This window comes from Semicossyphus pulcher, unplaced genomic scaffold, assembly GCF_022749685.1.
Source record: "Semicossyphus pulcher isolate SPU_LCO1_2020_fin unplaced genomic scaffold, fSemPul1.0.p SCAF_21, whole genome shotgun sequence".
In the NCBI taxonomy this organism is placed as follows: domain Eukaryota; kingdom Metazoa; phylum Chordata; class Actinopteri; order Labriformes; family Labridae; genus Semicossyphus; species Semicossyphus pulcher.
In genome coordinates this window covers 11,021,975-11,044,000 of record NW_027211695.1, presented here as the reverse complement: position 1 = coordinate 11,044,000, position 22,026 = coordinate 11,021,975, and the positions used below count along the sequence as shown (strand labels likewise).

At 38.8% G+C, this 22,026-nt stretch overlaps 1 protein-coding gene across 1 annotated transcript; it reads left to right on the top strand.

Annotated features, from left to right (window-relative positions):
* The first annotated feature begins 27 nt into the window (after positions 1 to 27).
* On the top strand, positions 28 to 21,831 carry tdrd7b (tudor domain containing 7 b). The gene is made up of 19 exons (XM_069672355.1): positions 28 to 234; positions 1,058 to 1,202; positions 7,675 to 7,882; positions 9,188 to 9,270; positions 9,888 to 10,096; positions 10,458 to 10,826; positions 10,918 to 11,219; positions 11,309 to 11,501; positions 11,871 to 11,982; positions 13,823 to 14,025; positions 14,097 to 14,231; positions 15,995 to 16,078; positions 16,682 to 16,816; positions 17,064 to 17,174; positions 17,508 to 17,656; positions 17,774 to 18,006; positions 18,106 to 18,289; positions 19,609 to 19,769; positions 20,707 to 21,831. The coding sequence occupies exons 1-19, from the start codon at positions 28 to 30 to the stop codon at positions 20,925 to 20,927; spliced, it is 3,444 nt and encodes a 1,147-aa protein (XP_069528456.1). The 3' UTR covers positions 20,928 to 21,831.
* The last annotated feature ends 195 nt before the right edge of the window (positions 21,832 to 22,026 follow it).

Genomic DNA, 22,026 nt, shown 5'->3' with positions numbered 1-22,026 from the left:
TTGGGTATTAACAGATTTTTTTTTCAGATGGCCGACTTAGAGCTGGTGAAGAAGATGCTACGGGCTGTCCTCCAGGCAAACAAAGGTGGAGTGTCACTGTCCCGTTTGAAGTCAGAGTACAAGGAGTTGACCGGGGAGCAAATACCACATAAACAGATGGGACACAACCACCTGGACACATTACTATCCAGCATGCCCTCTTTAGTACGCATGGAGCGAAACTCTTCTGGAGAGGTGTGTGTGGCGGGTGCAAGATGGTTGTTTGAAGGATAGACTTTCCACATAATCGATGATTAAATAACACATTATTTTTTCTCCTGCCTCAATCTGAGCCTTAACAAGTCAAACTTGGAGTGACTAAATATTTTCTGTTTCACTTGTGCAAAAAGCAAATAAAAAAACACTTGAGTCTAGTATTTTTGGGGAAAAAAAACCTCATAAAACTTAAAATAATTGAATACATTAAATTCAGAGACAGATGACAATTACCAGTAGGTTGGTTGGTTACCAGTAGGTTGTTACTGTAACGGGGGCAGCTGTGCTTGGTCATCTCTCAATCAAAAGGTTGGAGGTTTGATCCCTGACTGCTACAGTCCACATGTCCAAGTGTCCCTGGGCAAGACAATGAACCCCAAATTGCTACCAAAGGCATACCCATCAGGTGTAAATGTGCATAGATACTGATAGGAAATTGGCACTTAGCCTTTGCCATCAGTGTGTGAAAGGGTGAATGTGACATGGAGTGTAAAAGTGCTTTGAGTGTTCTGAAGACTAGAAAAGCACTATATAAGTACAGTCCATTTACCATTTACTGTTACAGCTACCAATACCAAATTTTGTATACTAAAACTTCAGATGCTGCTTTGCTTCTGTTGGATGTTTGCATTGTTCTTAAATTAGAAAATATTTGTGTTGGAGTATCCCATACAACAATGTATCCAAAGAACTGTGTACATGACTTGGATAAGATGCACTCCTGGAATCAATAGGATGTAATTTTCATTCGGAATCACTTACTGAAATTAGTATCTGCCTGTCTCTTCCTCTCTCTCTCCAGACTGTGTGTTTTGCCTCAGTGGCAGATGAGACAACCCATTTAGCCAAGGTGATGGCTCGTCAGCGTAGCTCCAAGAAGACAGGCCGACCCCACCTGGTCAACATCCAGATGAGGGTCAAACCAGCTGCCCCAATTGTCCTCAATGGTAAGATTTTGGACCACCATTTTGGGACTATGTAAGCATTAACACAGTCATACACATATTTCTCTATTCAATACAGAAAAAAATAGAAAATTCCATATTTGAGCATATTTCATTATGCAAAGCTTTTGGCTAGTCACTAAGAGGGTTTTTTAAAAAAAAAAAGGGTGCATGTGGATTTCACATTTCCTGTATTAAATAATGGAAGCACATTAAAATAAATAAGTAAGAAACAGAATTGGCAAAGCAGTGGTTTTGGATTCCCTTGAGTATACCTCTGCAACGGCAAATTATAATCTAATTGCACATACCACCCATAATCTTTTTGATCTTCCCCTTTATCAGCTGTGCCTTTAAATCAGTTATTGGTTTACATTTTATTGCCATTACAGTTAAAATGGATATCCACTTTATAATGACTATCTTAAAGCTAATTTTAAATGATAATGAATAGTTTCATCGCTATGGTGTCATAGGAATACACTGTAGCACTAAAAATAACTAATGTTGGGTGTCTTGTGTGTGTATCACTGCGATAAAACAATACACATTTATAAAGGGCTCAAATATCACCCAAATGGGAATGAACGACTCCTTGGCTGCATTGTTTATAACATGTTTGACATACATACAAGCAACATAGCAACACAGTGAGAACATAGCATAAATGCAGGAATTTGATTAATATCATCACTTATATGTGCTGTACATGTGGTGTGACACAAAATGATTCAACACATCCCATAGAAAGTCTTGTGTCCTGTTATCATTTGAAATATAGTCTTAGTAATATTTTAGTATTTGTGTAATTGCATTACAGGCGAAGACTAACTTGGTGTTGTAATAATGTGTTTCATTTAGTGCCTCATATTTTGACGATCTCACTCCATGGTCAAAAAAGAGTGTCAAACTGGTGTGTCCACTTATTGTGAAGTTGTTTATTGATGTCACCGATTCCATTTTGTGTATGGATTACCTCTTTCACAAACCAGTTTTGTTGTGCTGTATAGCTACTGCAGCCATCTGGAAATGCAGCGAACATTATGACAGTATGTTTTGATTACTTGTTTTGAGTGATTACTTCCACTAAAAATTTGCAGAAACAAAAAACGTTTTTTTTTAATTTTTATTTTTATTTTATCTTCATAAATTTTCCATTAACTCATATCTTTGATGATGACAGAGATATGAGTCTTTTCTCTAACACAGTGTTTTTATAACACACAAACCAAATTTTACACAAAAAGTCAGTCCTAGTAAGCTGCAGCCTGGAAATGTAGGCTACATTTAGTTCATCAGCCCTTGGAATATCAAAAACACATACTGAAGCAGACATAGGTGCTGTGCCATACTATACTAGCATTACGTACTGATTTGGCAAAATGTAGTATGTAGTACTATGTACGCCTTCTGTATCCCAAAGCGCTGGAATGTCACAGCGGCAGTTGAAATGACGGACCGCAGCAGCATTCCAGCAGAAGGGGCGCAATAGCTTAAGAAGCGGCGGTTATTGTTTACGTCCGCCTGGCGTAGCATACTGCAAAATGAATTTGAAAAGCTCCTCCATACTACTGTAGTATATAGTATGTAGTATAAAGTACGGCATTTCGAACACAGCCATACATATGTTCAGGGATGCATCATGTTTACATTTGTACAAAGACATCAGACAACATACACTATGACTGTGTTTCCAAAACAAATTGCGACCCCTAAGTCACCTTTATAAATCTTTTTCTGACATTATTTACACTAAAAACGACAAAACCTGCACATATGCACCAATGCACACATACAATTCAACAAAACCTTCCACCTGTGCACACACATACAGAAACATGTTCACACATATCTTTTAGCGTATACGCATCTACTAGACTGTGATGCTGCAGAATATTCTCAGTCAGAGGAGGAAGTGGGTGGAGGTAGTGCAGGAAGGAGAGAGGAGGAGGGGCAGCGAGAGGGTTGGAGGAATTGGAAAGAAGAAGGATGGTGAAATGGGCGGAAGGGAGGAGTTGGACAGATGTCAAGGAAGGGGGGAGTCAGAGAGAGAGAGGAGGAGGAGAGAGAGAAGAGAGAAATGTTAAGATTAGAGGCTATTGCAGTCCATTGCTGTTGAGACTCAGCTGCAAGTGAAGACCAGCTGATTCACAAATCAACCTTCCATCTATCTCTCTCTCAAAGTAATTTTTGCCTCCACAGCCTCACCAGGATATTGATATTCATGCAGAGACAGACCAGAGACTGTGTGTCCATGCTGGTGAGGTGACGCAGCATCTACTCTTAGTGTGGGTGTCAAGTGCTTGTCCTTGCCTATATTTGCATTTGGATTCAAGCTTGTGCCTGCCTGTGTGTGACTGCACAGTTTCTGTAAGGTGTGTTTGTCAGAAAGTTGTATTGATTTTGCTGATAAATTATTACTATTTACAGCCTACTATGGAAGTGTAGCATAAAGGGGACTTTATTAAAATGATCCTGTAAACTTGAAAATGAAAACTTAATTCCACAATAGCTTTATAATTTCCAACGTTTTATTTGAGTAAAAATGAAAATGCAATAATCCAATTTGCATTTTCATTTTCACATTTTCACCTGTACATGTCATTGTACAGGTGATCTGTGACCATATTAAAATTCATGTGGAAAAGCTAAGTAACATATCATTTTCAAAGGCTTAACCTGCTTCACAGTGGACAATAATCAAATGTTCAACAAATGAGCATTTTAAAATAAGTTTTCTTCTCCTCATGACAGACCTGACAAAGTTTGCATTTTTACTTTTTACAAATCTGTATCATGATGTTGAAAATTCAGCAAACATGAGTAAATCACAAGAAAAACGGGTTCTTTTTCTGTAAACAATGCGTCACACGGAAAAGTCTTGACTGGAAGTCATTTATCGCTAACCGCTGACTACACACCTGGCATGTTCACCGTTGTCCCCAGAGGCTATATCGCTGTCAGACTATAGCCAATGGGATCCAAGATTGTGCTGACCTCAAAAGAGCGTGGTGACATATGAAAATGCAATAGACTGGGGACGCCATTTCGCTTATTACATTTGAATGTTGTCCACTGTTTGTGAAATCTTTGAAAATGAAACGTTAAATATTGTTTTCATTTTTATTTTCAGATGGTTAGAAAATAGCCTTTTCATTTTCATTTGTCACCAAAAGAGTGTGGTGACATGTAAATTAAGATGCAATAGACTGGGGGCGCTGTTTCACTTACTGCATCTGAATATTCTCCACCGTGAAGCAGGGTAAGGCTTTGAATATGAATATGAGAACAGCATTTCACATTTCATTTTCAAATTGTGAAGTTGTTTATATGTCATTTTCTTTTTTCAAATTTGACATAACATTTGAACATTGTCCACTGTGAAGCAGGTTAAGCCTTTGAAAGTGATATGGCTTACAGCTTTTCCATTTCAATTTTAATAGAAACACTCACACAAATATGTGAAAATGAAAATGCAAACTGGATTATTGCACTTTCATTTTCATTTTAATTAAAATAACACATGTTGAAAATGACACTATTGTGTAATTACATTTTAATTTCAAGTTATGTTATAATTTTGATAAAGTTCTATATACGCTTCCATAGTCTACTACCAGTAGACTGTAAGTAGTATATCCGCTTTGAAAGGAAAGCAACTTTTGTAGGCTGGCTGTGTCTTATTACTGGAAATATTATATGAGATTCAACAAGAACAGAGAGAATGAAAAATCAGGAGATACAGTCGTTCTAGATCTTGCTGATGGAAAGATGGCTTAAGAAACAAATGGAGATAAAAGAAGAGGCAATAGGAGGAAGAACTGAAAAAGAAAAAGGAGTCTAAGAATGGAATTGGGTTAGGCACAACAAGGTACAGTGGTGATGTCACTTAGCAGAAATGTGATGGCATGCTTGTTATGCTGTGCTTTGCTTGAATGATGTAACCTCAGTGTGATGACAGGCTTAACTGGTAGATGCTGTGTCAGGATAATTTTACTCAGACTTTTTAAAGCTATTGGGTTTTGTGATATTTTAAATACCTCTGCTGCTTTGTGTTACAGATACTTATCTTCGCTAGTGTATATAGTGTGCTTTTTAAGGAGAGCCACAATTCAAATTGTAAATGTTCCTACTGTAGCAACAGTCTCCTGAATTGTGATGTCAGTTTCCCTTAAACTATTGAGTACAATTCTGCATTTTGGAAAATACAGGGGAAAATGTTACTCAGGTACAGGTACTTCCAATAATGTGTTGTTTTTTTAATACATGATAATGACATGTAATCTTTGTAAGTAAAGAACCCACTTGAACATCAGGCCCATTGGCACTTTTACATAGAGTTTAGACTCAGAAGAAATTGTCGTTGAAGACCTTTAGTTCCACATAATTTTGACTTCAAGAACAGACACTACTTGTGTCATAAGAACAGAATTTAGAAAATTTGACTTTGAAAGTCACAGTTCAAGCAGAATGAACTGAATTAGCAAACACTCTCATTAATCAAATGATGGTGGTTTATCAACATGGTAGGACGGAGTGGTAGAATTGCAAAATACAGTAACCACCCTGATAAAAGACTTTTGAAGTCATTATCTCTGTCTCTTGGTGCAAGGATGATCTTAATCAAGATGATTATTCAATCCAAATTTCTTTTCCCCTGAGTCTACCAATGTTCCAATAAAACAAAATCTTTGATCAGATTCAAATGTATAATCTTGCTAGCTGAAATAAAAAGCAACCCGTGATCAAGGGAAATATAAAACAAAGGGGGGCATGACACTGCATTACTGCTTACTATATTACTACGTCTATTATTGTGACTTTGGTAAGTTTACATAAAATAAATGTCTTACTGGTTAATATGTAATTACAGCCAACTGTGTATTTATTAAAAGGGCGTCCATTCAGTCTACCTGTTCATTTGTATTAAGTTATTGATTGCCACTGTAACAATCTGTGTTTAGCTTCTCATCTAATCCAATTGCAAAGTACTCTTTTCAGATCTGGTTATATTTTACACTTAATTTCAACTTTATTCCCACCATGACAGATGAAACATTTGAAGTATAGTGAAAAAGAGGCTTTCTACTCAATTAATAAATCATTTAATTAATGAATTAATTTAAAAAGGGGGCATTATTACACAGATATTTGCAGCTCAGAAGCTTTATGGCAACTCGTTCCAGCAGTTTCCCCTCCTGCCCTTCCCTACCCCTTTTTGATTCTGTTTAACAGGGATTTAAAACATCTAGAAATAGCTAAAAACTATGAACTACCTAATGTCCATTATCTTGCAACTTTGAACAGAAACAGATACTGGATATGTGAAACAAAGCTATTGAAAGACTGTATACATTCTCTATTTCCATCACACGTTGTTTTTCAATTTAAGATTGCACATAGTCTCAAAGTAAAGTCAGCTAAGTTCAACAGTGATCTTGATCTGTATGTGATGGCTGTAAACAGTCTTTGGCCACTTGAATCAAAAAATGTGGATGGTCAGTTACTCTTATGACCATGCAATATCTGGAGTAACTCCCCACAATGTAAACCAAGGCAGAGCTCAAACTTTATATTGTTTATAATATAGGCTTATCGTATGTTAAATGAAAGACTCCGCACCTCCAACGTGTAGACAATGGATCAAATATGTTTTGTACCATATTTGGTGTAGATCTGCGGTTTCTTAAGTGGACAGCTATGCAATCCCTTCTCACCCAGAAAGCATTTTTAACTTGTGTGGAAAATACAGTAGCTGTGAAATGGTAATGAAATACAACATATTCCCCACTTATGTAAAAGGTATTTTTTCTTTATTAACTAGTCTTTCCTTTTTGCTGATGGTTGTGTGGGGTTATTTCAATTTGTTATGTATTCATTTAGTATTACTTTTTCTGCTACTATTACTATCTCTTTTTGTGCATTAAACAACATTTGGGGTAATGCACTGATTGGTTTTCTTGCCTAGCTAAGGAGAGTGATTAAAAAAAGGCATATCAGCAACACTAAAGCTAAGTAATTAAAATGTTAAATGTTGTGTGCTTTATTTTATATAAACATTAATGCGAAAATGGCGTATTGTGGTTTTAAAAGGTGTTATGTTATGTGCAGTAGAAAACTTCCTTGAGTCCAGTGATTTAATGAAGTCTCTGATGGTTGGCTGTATATTTTCCCCTCCTTCTGGTCTTTATGCGAGGCTTAGCTAATTAATTCCTTGCTCCAGCTTCTGTTAAATTTGCTTAACCATCTCCACCTTTTACACAATCCAATAGAAAATTTCATCAGATCTACTGTGTCTTTAACTACTGAACCATCTATGACAATGTCCGATCCAGATAGACACAATGCCATGTCAAAGTGTCGGGTTCAGCTGAATCAGGGTATGTATGATTGTGTGTGTGTGTGTGTGTGTGTGTGTGTGTGTGTGTGTGTTTTTTGTTTCACCCCCCTGTTTGCTTTCTCTTTCTCTGTCTAGCCAAACCTCAAACCTCTCTGAGGCAGCCAAACCACCGTGGGCGAGGTGGTGGTAGAGGAGGAGGCAGAGGCCGAGGGGTGGGACATGAAGACCTCAGACAGGCGAAAGACATGAGGGATGGCCTGTCAGAGGGCAAGACTGGGACACATTCGAACAAGATGTCCAGTCAAAACACACCTTACAGGAAAGGGAACCCAGCTGCAGAGAAGTGAGTGGGGAGAATGGTTAGAAGCTAAATAGTTGTAGACAGTCGAGCAAAGAGGAGAAGCTCAACAAAAATATTGACTCAGCATACTTCACTGCAAATAATTGAATGACTGTAGAGGATTTTATGTAATCACTTTTATAGCATTTGACATAAGACAGAAATAAAGTATTTTTTGTTGTTAATAATTATCCTTCATTCCCTTTTATATGCCCAAATCAGTTTTCCCCTTTCTAGAATCAATACTTTTTCATTAGTCCTTCAGTTATTTACCATGACCTGAATTAAGTTGAAAACCAGATTTGTTATTGTTGAAGAAACCACCCAGAAGTATTGATACAATACATGATATTATCTCTCTGCAGTGCTTCCACTTCAATCCATAAATGGCTCTGTTCATCTGTCCCCTGTGAAAACAACTGACATCAGTCCTCTGTCAGTGTCACCACAGTTGTCCAGTGCACCACTGGCCCTCCACATCACAATAGGGCGGCAGGGAGAGAAGCCTGGTGTGTTGGCAAGGGACAGAACCCTAGAGCAGGGAGGATGTGAGCCCTGTCTAATCCCCACTCTATTCTCTGGTAGATTAACGCTTCTAAACCGACACAGAGTGAATCAGCATATCTCTCTGTATGCCTCTAGATCTTCCGTTGGACTGAACGCTGGCAGCACAGCTTTATCATCATTTGTGTGTGTGTGTGTGTGTGTGTGTGTCTGTCTGTCTGTCTGTGCGCACTCAGGTTCACTATGGGTTGCCTGGCTGTACAAGTGGTAGGTTCAGCAAACAAAACGGATCAAACATTCAGTTTAAAAGAATAATTTAAATAAAAACAAAGTTAATAACACTCAAGTCCCAGGTTCCTATGTCAATTTGTCAATAATGGAGACAAATAAAAGCATGTTTTTAGGCAAACTGCCCTGTGATTGACAGTTCAGGATGTACCCCGCCTCTCATCCAATGACAACTGGGATAGGCTCCATCCCCCCGTGACCCTGAACAGGATAAGCGATATAGATAATGAACTGCTGGAAACAAGCATCTTGGCCAATGGTAGGGCTACAATAAGTTATTTTTTTAGTGTCAAAATGTACAAGACACTCTGAAACTGTCTGGCAGCCTTTACAGTTGGGGGTCCCAGTCTGGAGATCGCCCACAGAGAAAAACCCTGACAGACAGACCAAAACTGCATTTAGATATTGATTGGTGCAAAATTGTTTAAAATGCAAAAAGTAAAAAAAAAAAAAAAAAAAGGTACTCAAGGAGCTCAGAAAATATTCCTTCACCTTGTTCTGTTGTCTTGTTTCTAGGTCAGAAAAAAGGATGACCCTCCCTTCAAGGTTTCAGAAGGAGGTGCACGCTCACCTTTCTAGAAACTCCCAACAGACCAGTAGTAAGTCCGACAGGCTGCTTTTTATTACACTAAAATATACATTTTGTGTAGGTTTATGTCTATAAAGAGAAATGTTGCCAGGATTTGTATTACTTCCGACAATTCAAAGGCTGACCAGCTGCTAAAAGCATTACCAGATGACATTTTCATTCCAAGCCCAAGCAAGTACATTTCCAGTCTTTCAGTGCTATCCTGAAGTATAAAACCATATCCACCTACGGACCTTTATTTCAGCATGTGAAGAGAAAACAAACAATAGTTTGTTCTCCAAGTTTTCTGTTGAAGTGAGGTGTATTGTAAAAGCGTTAGTTAAAACTCTCACACAAATCTTGACTCAGACTAAGAGTGTTGATTTTTGCCATTTTACCTCTTGTGAAGAAAGCTATGGTCTGTGTAGCCTGGGGGAAAATACCCAATAAACTGCATAGCTATGTGGCTCATGCCTTCTTTATAGAAAGTTAGTTAGTAAGTTAGAAAGAAGTAGTCCTGAGTGTACAAGTGAGTGCTTTTGTTTTAGGGTAAAAGCATGCCATGCAATCCACAAGTTCCAGGGGCAGGAAAACCAAAGTTGAAAGCAGAAATGTCAGCATTTATCTCTCTCTGTGTATTTCTCCCAGCTCCCTTGAATCAAAATGAGAGCCTCAGCTCAGGGAAAGGAAAGCCCTACAACCCTCAGCAGGTCCAGAGTCGCATTAGGGAGATACTGGGAAAGTACAGTAACGGCTTCTGGGTGTCAAAGCTGCCTCAGATCTACAGAGAGCTGTACAAACAGGACCTGCCTACTGAGGCCATAAAAGACCTGGAGGGATGGACTCACACATGCACTGTATGCTCTTATTATGTTACTGAAGTTATTTGGTCAATTGTATTGTTATATAAACTATTTCTGTAATGAATAGTAATGATGAATAATACTTGAAAATACAAAAAACACTTTTGTGATTAAATTATAAAAAGTGATACTTATGAAGGCAGCATGATGTTTATAGGCACATTTCTTCTGGTAATGGAAATAATAAGCTCACAGTTATGGTGTAAGTCACCAGAGAAGGGCTGGTTCAATAGCTCACTTATGCCAATTGGGGTTTTTTTAAGCAACAATGCTTAGTTCATGAATTTCAAGTCATGTTCAGTCTGTATTTACATGGAATTGTTTTATGATGAGTCATTTCTATTTATTCTTTTAGGTTGAGAAAACATGCAGCAGCAACACATCAGAGCTGCTCCTCTACCCTGCCAAGGAACAGAACACCCCATCCTCCCCTTCTCTCATCCTAATTTCAAACTCCCCCTCTTCCCCTGTCCCTAGTTCAAACACCCCCACAGACAAACCCATGCATTCCTCTGCCCAACAAGTACCCATCAGCACCCATCTGACTCGCTCTGGTTCACGCTCTTCTCAGTCTTCACCATCTTCTTCTTCGTCCCCCAGCCCTCCCTCCTCCCCTGCCACTCTTAGCCCTGACCTGAAGTTGAAACTGGAGGAGCTGCTAGTTAAGTACTCCAACGGTCTGTGGGCCCATGCGCTGCCCAAGCTCTTCCAGGACACCTACAAAGTCAGTGAAAACATGAAACACTTTCATATACATGTTATTACCAAATCCACTGCACTTAATACATTTTTAAAATATTTTATTTATTTACAAGATCAAACTGCCCGCACATGTCCTGGAGAACCTTCACCTACTCTCTGACATCTGTACTGTCGACTACCCGATGCCAGACAATCCCAAGAGGGCCATCTTGTACAGGAGGAGTGGATTTGGAGGAGAAGAGGAGATGAACTGTATTAGGAGGAACTCCTCACACAGTGAGGAGGAGCTGAGGGTGAGGCATGAGCTGGGGAGGAGGCTAAGTAACCAGGCAGTACCCTCTCTGCAGATTCCCAGAGAGGAGTACCCCTCTGTGCTGGTTGTGGAGGCCACCAACACCAACGGAGTTATAATAAGGTAGGAGTGAACTGGATGTGTGAGTGACACTGTAAGACTTGGTACTGTAGTTCATAAATCTCCCCTGTGTGTCTCGCCTCCTCTCTCAGATACATTGGTGAGGGTTACTCCCAGGCACAGGAGTCCATGGAGGATGAAATGAGAGAGTTTTATGGTTTGAACCGAAGCAGTCCATCTCCTGTTTTATGCCCATCCTCAGGGCAACTTGTTGCTGTCAGGGCTGAGGAAGAGGAGGAGATTCTGAGGGCGCAAGTCAGCAAGGTCATGGCAGACAAGGTCAAGGTGAGAACTCACGGAATTAACCAAGGGAATTAGAATGCTGAGTGTTTCAATCAAGAAAAAAAAAAATATATTAAAGCTGCAAGCAGTGTTGGACAGGCCCTCACACCAGCCATTTTGCCACACCCATGTGCAAGACCATGAAAATTTTCGCAACTACTTATGCATGTGAATAGTTTCCTTCTTTTTTGAACATGTTTAATCCCCCAAATATGCAATTCAAATTAAACCTAGCAATTCCAATAGGGTTGTTTGGTGCTTGGGCCTAATAAGTACCAATGTCTCCCAAAAAGTGTTGTGTAAGGAAGAGGTAAGATTTAGTAGATGAACTGTGTTTCCCTGTTGTCATCCCTGTGGTCTTTGGCTTTGTAGGTTTACTATGTGGATCATGGCTTCTCAGAGATGACCAGCAAAACTAAAGTATTTGAGCTGCATGAGAAGTTTTTCCAACTGCCTTTTCAGGCTACCAAGTGTAAACTAGCAGGTAAGTCTGTATTTAATAACCAAATCATCAGGGCATCTCAAAAGCCCAGGATTTCTGATAGTAAAGAACAGGAACTAAAAAAAAAACCTTCTTTTGCTTTAACCTTCTTGTGTCTTCTATGTCATCTACTAAAAAATGATGACTCATTTTGATATTTGAGAATCCAAAATTGGAAAATTAAAAAAAGGATTTGTTATTTTGTTATTTGTGTATTTATCTGTTACCAAAAAACATAACGGTTTGTTTTCCATATCTTCTATTGTTTTAATAAAAAAAACAGGACATGGGACAAATTTAATTTGTCCTATTTATGTGACCTGGAAGTTCACTTCTTTGTGTTGTGTGATGCACTACATTGCCTGCATCGAAAAGTGGCTGTTGTTATGCCACGGTATGTGCCAATGTATGTGCCAGTGGCCGATGGTATGCTACTTGGAGGCCAGCAGCATGTATCTATCGCTAGATGCCCAGGATGTACAGGCTCAACAAAGCCTGGAGCCCCAGTGAGAGATAACAAGTATGCCGAAGGTGGTTATAAACTTTCTCTGCATCTGCTTTCTGCTTCAAACCAAAAATGAGAAGAGGCACTGAGAGCGAAACAGCAGAGAACTCAGGCTGTATGCAAGTGCCATTTGGCCACTTGTCCAGTTTAGAGTGTCATAAATTCCCATTGGCTGCTGAGCACTAGGTTTAAACCATTTCTTTAAGCCTAGGGGTTGCCTACCACTATTTTAAATGCAAGGGATCCTCCTATTTCTTTGTCCTTTTCTTTCTTTTTTCTGTAGCCTAAAATAAATCTATATTTGGATTGCACTTTTATGAATTTGTATTTATTTTATTTACATGCCCCGAATTTCCCCCCTGGGGATCAATAAAGGATTATCTTATCTTATCTTTAATTTATATACTATTTGTATATTAATTTATTTCCTTATAAAATTGCTCCTATTAAAAGCAGGGATTCTGTCGGTATGGTATCTTTGAATTAGACAAGTAAAGTGTAGTCTAATTCAAATGTGTTTGTTTAGCCTTTTTGGTAAACAAACACATTAGCAGACATTATAGCTTAACATTTTCTATCATATAACATTAACAATTGTGAGGGGGGAAAAGTTAGAGCAGTGGTACTCAGTATGCTCAATGCTTGTTTATTCATTTTAATGAATACCTGTGTTTAGAAAACAACATGAACTTTTTTTGATCATTAATGCTAACGAAATTACCATGTTTTTAAACTGTTCAGCCTTCCATAGAGGCGTGTGGCAGCCATTATGCGCACGCAAACTCTGAATATAACATGGTCCCGACCAGGTTTGCCTTGCAGAGTAACTTGACATTGTGATCTAGCCAGGTATCGTGACATGGAAAACCCAGGATTTGGCTCAACAGACCCAGTTTACTCACTCGTCCATTGTTGTACACCCCTCAGTATAGTGATCGGCACATGGTGCTGAACTACCGGCACATGTCGCAGCATACCAATGGTCACTTTTTGATCTAAGTGCTGCTGCATCAAGACAGTGCAACACAAAACACGAAAAAGTGAACTTCCGGGTCACAAAAAAAGGGCAAATCAAATATTAAAAACAAATTCATCCCGTGTCCCGTTTTTTGTCCTTTACTATTTTTTATCCGAACATAAAATAAAAGTTGTTTTTTGGTTTTTAATTTTTTGATTTTGGATTCTAAATTGAATATTTAAAGAAAGAATGATACACAGATTTTTGTGTGTGTGTGTGTGTGTGTGTGTGTGTGTGTGTGTGTGTGTGTGTGTGTGTGTGTGTGTGTGTGTGTGTGTGTGTGTGTGTGTGCGTGCGTTCGTGCATGTGGGTTTATTCAGGCCTGGAGCCATTTTGTCAAGAACCTGCAGTGTTAAAGAAGTTTGAGACAATGGCAAGTGGAAGAATCCTATTGGCTGAGATCCTAGAGAGAGGGCAGACACCTCTTGTTGTTTTGTACGACACGTCACAGGATGATGACGTCAACATCAATGCTGCCTGTATGAAAGCCCTTCAGGACAAGACGCTAACCAGCCCATTGCAGGTACCTTGGTATCTTTGTGGTTGGGTCAATGTGTGTGTATAACACTCTTAACTGTCACTGGCTCTCCCAAGGTCAACAGTGCCTACATGAATGTGACTGTCAGCAGTGTCTGCTCTGATGGGACCATCTACTGCCAACTACCCTCCAGAGGCCTTGCTAAGCTGAATGAGATCCTGGAGAAAATAGACACATACTTCCACTCACAGGTGAAGACCATGCTACATTTTGAGGTCTCAGTGCTTCTGAAGATATAAAAACATTTATTTTATGTAAGGTTTGTAAGTAAAAAAATCTTTAAAGAAAAGTGTCTGTGACTATGAAAAGGGCCAAATTGGGATCACTAGACAACTGGGTCAGAGCATCTCCAAAACTGCAGCTCTTGTGGGGTGTTCCCCATCTGCGGTGGTTGGTACCTACCAAAAGTGGTCCAAGGAAGTAAAACCAGTGAACCAGCAACAGGGTCATGGGGGGCCAAGGCTCATTGAAGTGTGTGGGGTGCGAAGGCTGGCCGGGGGTTGTCCGATCCACCAGAAGAGATACTGTAGCTTAAATTGCTGAAAAAGTTATCTGATAGAAAGGTGTCAGAACACACAATGCATTTGTTTGTTGTGTATGGGGCCGCATAGCCGCAAGCAGGTCAGGGTGCCCATGCTGACCCCTGTCCACTACTGAAAGCGCCTACAAATGGGCACATGAGCATCAAAACTGGACCACAGAGCAATGGAAGAAGGTGGCCTTGTCTGATGAATCAAGGTTTCTTTTACATCATGCGGATGGCCGGGTGCATGTGCATCGCTCAGGGAAGACATGGCACCAGGATGCACTATGGGAAGAAGACAAGCCGTTGGGGTCCTTCGGTCCTGTGATTCATGAGGATGTTACTTTGATGTACCACCTACTGTACCTAAAGATTGCTGCAGACCAAGTACATCCCTTTCATGGAAACGTTATTCCTTAATGGCAGTGGTTTCTTTTATCAGGATAAGAAGCTTTGCCATACTGCAAAAAAGGGTTTAGGAATGGTTTGAGGAACACAACGAGTTCGAGGTGTTGACTTGGCCTCCAAATTCCCCAAATCTCAATCCAATCAAGCATCTGTGGGATGTGCAGGACAAACAAGTCAGATCCATGGAGGCCCTATCTTACAGGACTGCTGACGTCTTGGTGCCATATACCACAGCACACCTTTAGAGGTCTAGTGGAGTCCATGCCTCGACGGGTCAGGGCTGTTTTGGCGACAAAAGGGGGACCTACACAAAATTAGGCAGGTGGTCATAATGTTATGGCTGATGGGTCTATATAAAACAGGGTACACCAGGAATCACACATTCCACTTCAAATCCTTCTTTGAATAGTTGTGCTGTGCTTCTTTCTGGTGGATTTGTGGACAGATTAAGATTAGGTTGATAATCTGGAGTTGAGACATAGCCAAGCCATTTAATCTGTTAGCACACAGTGGAGCGGATGCTTTTTCCAGTTCTACTGCAGCTGTCCTTCAAAGCAAATAGCTCAGCTCAGTTACACTTTACGTCAGTGTTTAGGTAAACATAGAGTAGAGACTGGTGATTTCTTTTAGCAAGGTTAGAGACTTTTATTGTAATTAAGTCAAGTAATATAGTAATTATACGTCATTTTATGACCAACTCAACACAAATGATTTCCATAACCAGTAAGAAACCATATGGTCTGGTTTCATTATTTTAATCAGTAGGAAGTTCAGAGAATTACTCAATTCACAATTTTATTTCCAGTTTGGTAATTTAAAAGTGAGACCAGTTAGTGGTTAACTTTGGTTTTATTAATCAACTGTTTTCATTGCAGTTTACAGTGTATCAGACCAGGTTGACCGGTGAAATGTCTGTGTAAGCTTTTACAGTATCAATGAATTTAATTCATGAAGCAACAGAGGATGTACAGTTAGATATAAAAGTAACATTCAAATTTTTGATGAAACATATTTCTCTTCCAGGTAACATCAGAGTTTTTGGTATCCAGACCCTTCTGTGGGAAAGGATGTCTGGCTCGCTACAAAGGCAAATGGGCCCGTGTAGAGGTAAGATGTAATTGTCCCCTGCAGCACTGACTGTAAATTATTTAACAAATCCATTTCTAAAATTAAAGTCACTATTGCACAATAGAGGCAATGTGGTTAACCCAACAGTAGAGATAAAAAAAACCCCCATCAAAATGGATTGTTTCCCGTATTAGTGGCTAAGATGTAAGTGGGATGTCTTGTAATTATTAGATTGGCTGTTCGAGCCCTGGCTTCTGCAGTTTACATGTTGTGTACTTGGGCAAGACACTGAACTCCATTTGCTCCAAAGGCTTAGCCATCAGTGTGTTAGTGTGTGAATGTGATTAGATAGCACTGATGGACAGCCTGGCACTTTGCATAGCAGCCTCATCAGTGTATGAATGCGTCTTAATGGGCTCATGTGACATGTAGTGAAAAGTGTTTTGAGTGGTTGGAAGACTATTAAAAGCACGATATGAGTGCAGTCCATTCACCATTTACTATTGTTTCCTCCACATAGTGGGGGTGGTCTATTAGCCTTATATGTAATACCTCCATGTACACTTGAGAGCCATTTTTCTATTGTGCATGGCTGTGACTTCAGTTGACAAGAGATATCCATTTCTATGTATCTGTCTATAGATCACCAACCTACATGGCAGCAGAGTGCTGGACATCCTGTTCATTGATGTGGGTGTCCAGGCTTCTGTGGAGGTGTTTGAGCTGAGAGAGATCCCGAAACCATTCCTCAGTGACCTCATGGCCATCCCACCCCAGGTCTGCATCTATGCTCACAAAGAAGAGGGTGAAAAAACAGTCAAGAGCACTGATCAAAGGCAATTTTGTTATGTGCTGTTGTAGTGAAGGAAGAGTCCTCATACACTTGTGAATGAGTGTGTGAATGGGTGAAAGGGACATGTCGTGTAAAAACAGCTTTGAGTGGTCAGAAGACGACAAAAGTGCTATATAAGTACAGTTCATTTTCCATTTACTACTAAACTGACATCCTGGAACCTGTGTTTAGGCTGTGAAGTGCTGTCTAGCAGACCTGGCTGTCAGTGTTGGATCCTGGAACCCAGATGCTGTCCAGTGGCTTCGAGAGAAAGTACTCAATACCACAGACTGTAGCATGAAGGTAAGTCTCTGATACAGATAGATAAATGGATATATGGATGGAAGGATGGATGGATGGACCAGAGACACTATGTACTGTATATGATTTTTTTTTATATGAAAATGTTGAGTAGCTGTGTTTCATATTATAGACTATTTATTTGTGACATTATTGACTTGTCAATTAACGTTAATCTGATCAAATGTAATTCACTTTTCCTAACCTTCACTAGCTGTATTTTTCTCTTGCACTCCTTCTAGCCCTTACCACAATAACCACTCTCCTCTTGGTCTCTGGCCTTTTCTGTTTTTCATTATCATGTACCTCCACACTCACCTTGACATTCCTCCCAAGGTTGCCAAGGTAGATGAAATTAAGCGCTGCATTTACGTCCACCTTTTCACCGACAAGAACTTCCATGACCCGGCCCGCAGCCTCAACCATCAGATGGCCCTGTCAGACTTGTTCAAACAGCAACCAGATGTTTTCCTGACAAGCCACAGGTTTTTACTGCTTTTATGTTCATCTGTATTATCCATTCATGAGATGCTAATGTTCAGTTAAAAGTATTTGTATTATCTTAATACGCTAAATGTTTGTTTGTTAATTTAATTTCAAAGCCCCGCCAAGATATCCACACCCACTTTATCCTCCAAAACATCCACCACCAGTGACTCAACTAATGGAAGTCCAGCATCATCTTCTGTTTCAACCAAGCCTCATCTCAAGAGGGCTCTATCAGGTGCCAGAGGAGGCGGAGGAGTCAACACAACCACTTCAAACCTACCAGAGACTCAATTATCTCCCTCATCCTCTCCCCAGCTACCACCATTATTAGAGCTCCCCCCGGCAGGTGATAAAGAAATCGTGTATTTATTAGAGTTGCTCAGACTGATTTTTGTCTCTACTATACCCTAGAAAATGTTTACATGTCAGTTTTTTTTCTTCTCAGGAAACAATGTGGATGTATATGTATCAGTGGCTTGCCATCCAGGCCACTTTGTGCTGCAACCCTGGAGAGATATGTACAAGCTGGTGGTGTTGATGGGAGAGATGATTCTCTACTACAATAAAACTGAGGAGAAACAACTCAACATAGAGAAAAATCACATATATGCTGCTAAAGTGGAGAACAAGTGAGTTAAAGCTCATATGAGGAACTTTCAGTTTGTGTTGATTTTGGCACCCCCTGTGGACAAAGCCGTACCTCTTATCTCTTTGCTGATTTTGTCATGTACATGCTTAAGTGGTGGTTTTTAACAAAAAATCTCATCCTGCTTTCTTTAACAGTCATATGTGTCACTCATTTCAAATTTTTGCCCTGGAAAATGTAAACAAAGTCAATGTGCAGTTTTAGGCATTACAAATAACTATATAGAAATAATCAATCTTGTCGCTGATGGTCTGGTTTGCTTTTGTAGGTCATATGGAGTAATCAGAATTAATTTCAGTCTGTTTCCAGCAAAAAAAACTCCTCACAGGAGCTTCTACGATGATTTTGTTCTATTTCACTTGTATTCATTGTATTCTCTAATTTAAAAAATCCTCCTGCTTGGATACCGGTTGACCTCAGTTGGTAGAGCAGGGGCCCTAATAGAGAGGCAAATTCCCCACCACAGTGGCAAATAAAGGCAAAGGTCAACAAAAAACTTATTAGATTATTAACTTAAAAAAACAAAAAATGTAATAACTGAAGCCAATCATGCAAACATATACTTATTATTACTATAATTTCTGTTTTGTTTATTATCAAGTATCGTATATAATGCATTCTACTCCAAATAAGGTGGTAGCACACACGTTTGCAAAATAAAAATAGTCTTTATGTTATACAATACAAAGACTTGATCAAAAAAACACATGTCTCCAAGAACTAACTGCATTATAATTTGCTCCCTTTTTAGACTCTTTGTCCAGTTTAGCACCATCTTATTCAAATAGCCAGGAACATACAGTACATAACAAAAAATAGGTGCATTTGTGTAAGTGGTTAGGCTTTTTGAGTAGCTATTTGAAAGAGGCAACAGTAATAGAAATGTCACGTGTGACATTTTGTAGCCCATAAATTAAATGTTAACATTGTGGTCTGTGTAATGTCACATTATTGTTTCTTGTTATTAATTTTTTAATGAACATATTACCCAAGCCCAACTAATATTATAATAACCAGTCCAAAATCTAATAATGTATTACATTATGTGAACCAATTTATTTTAAATTATTAGTTTAAAAATGTGACATTTATTTCATGGCTACTACATAATCAAGTTTTACTTTAGAATGGAAAAACTACAAGGTTATTGGTAGTTATTACATTGGGGTAGTTATTTTGTTATTGGCTGCCACAGTGCCTTCTATCTTGTTCCTTTCTCTAGCACATAATTAATAACAGGCCAAATGGAAGCAATTTTATTTTGCCAAAGTATTTTCACCTTTCCCTCTTCTCTTTTCTCAGCTGGCATCGTGTGCTGGTAAAGGGTGTTCTGACCAATGGGTTGGTGTCTGTGTATGAGCTGGACTACGGTAAACATGAGCTGGTAGGCTTCACCCAGCTCAGACCTCTCATTAAAGAGTTTAGACAGCTGCCATTCCAGGGAATCACCGCTCAGCTGGCTGGTGAGTAGCGTGGACATCCATTCAGAGATCCAACACAACAGAGTCTGAAAGCTGTGATTAAGGTCATGTCCAAAATACATATTTCCATACATTTGAGAGATAAATATTGTACTTCTTACTCAACTACCTCTTTATGGAAGAAATTGTTACCTTTTACCTTGCAGTTTATTTATTTATGTATTTTTTCATTTCAAACATATAATCTAATAAAATATGATGCATTTTATAAATAACAATGCCCTATTCTAACCACTTTATACTCTACATATTGAAACTACATTATACAAAAATGTTAGAACTAGCTTTACCTCAACCAACTTTAATGTACCATTTTAAGGGGCTGTTTCTTCTGCATATTAAATACATTTAGATAGTAAGTATATATAACCAAAGTTAGATTGAGAATGACGTTTTCTTTCTTGTAATGGAGTATTTTACACATTTATATTGCTTTGTTTGCTTGAGTAAAGGATCTGAGTACTTCTTTTAATTATTGACATATTTAGTTTGGATAAAGCAATGTAAACTCATATACATAATACTGTCTTGATTCATTTTGGAAGCATCCCACTGAATTAACTACTCTATTGGAGATACCCGCAATAAGAATTAATGTACTTTTTTCTTTTGTTTAATTTTTTTCTGATTAAAACTTAACTTTTATCACTGTATAACTCAACAAAAAAAAACTTTTTTTGCAGATGAGTTGTAAAATTATAAAGGAATGAAGCAACAACACATGTAATACTTGCTTTTAAACCATGACCATGAAAAATGTATAATAATCTCTCAAAAGAGATTTTTTCTGAGAGATTATTATACATTTTTTCATTTATATAACATGAAGTCAGTAAGCATGGCCTAACGTTGAATATTTTATGTTGCCTAAAATATCAACATTAAAGTGAGCTTAACCTTTACACCTGACTCTTGGCAGGAGTAAAGCCAAGGCAGTGGTCAGAGGAAGCTTCCATCGTTTTTAGGAATCATGTGGAGAAGAAACCACTTGTGGCTCAGCTAGAGGCCATACAGGAGGCCCCTAACCCCTGGGACAGGAAGTTGACCGTCTTCCTGGTTGACACTTCACAGGAAGAAAGGGATATCTGGGTACATGACATCATGGCTGAATTTGCTGATGAGCTGACCAACGATCTGTAGACAACAGATCATCGTCGAGAAGTCTTACTTCCCGAGCTGTTGTCATGTTAATCATATCGAGGCGCTGTTAAGATTATCCATTTTTCTCTATCTACTATTTAGGGGGAATTAAAGTATACGGTATGAAAAAATAAAGGAGTAGTTAGAGAAAATTATTGGTTTGATAGCATGTTGACAATGGTCTTGACAGAAAGACAAGGGGTGTAGGGGTTGTAGCCACTTGCTTGATGTTTTTTTGGCTGTATATCGAAGGAACTTGTGATGTGAATGACTGCAGTTTGACCATTGACCAAAACACCCATGCATGATTTTAATTCAAACTTCAATACTTGAAATGTATCTTCAGCAAACAGTAAAGATCTACTGCAGCTATCCACAACAGTCTCACGAAGAGGGAAGGAATTTGACAACATGTGCTATACCCATGGGTATAGACTTTAATCCAAAGCCACATCTTACTCTACAGTACCTAGTCAGTCGTAGACAGATATAATGTAGAAAGCATAATTTTCCATTTTTAGACATTTATTTAAACTTAAATTCAAGACAACTCCAGTTGAATACCAGGTGGGTTAATATTTTGCTCTGTCTTTCAGTTCCCATTGCTAGTAACACATACTGGCACTGCAAATACAGTAGAAACGGCTACATGGTGGCAATTATTGTTTAAGTAATCAATTTAACAGAAACCAACAAATTTATATTGTGACAAACTGTAAACAAGATGCCAGCTGCTCATACAGATGAAAGTTATCACTCTAAAAATACTCATTCCAGTGTGAGTGTAGTCTTACAACACAACTTTCATTTCAGCGGATTAAATGTGCTGCATGTTGCAGATCTTTCTGAACTGTGTGCAAGTTTAGTTTGATGTGATAATAATAATAATAATAATAATAATAATAATAAGTAACGATATGATTTTTTTTTTTTCAATTTTCAACTTTATCTCTATTAATCCAAGTTAGGCATAGAGTACGACAACACCATAATTTGTTGCAGATGTTCTCTGTGTCTCTAGGGCGCAAAACATAATAGCAAAATTTGTTCTGGCTCCAGTGCAGTAATATGACGTAGTCTGTGGCCCAGAAGAACTAGG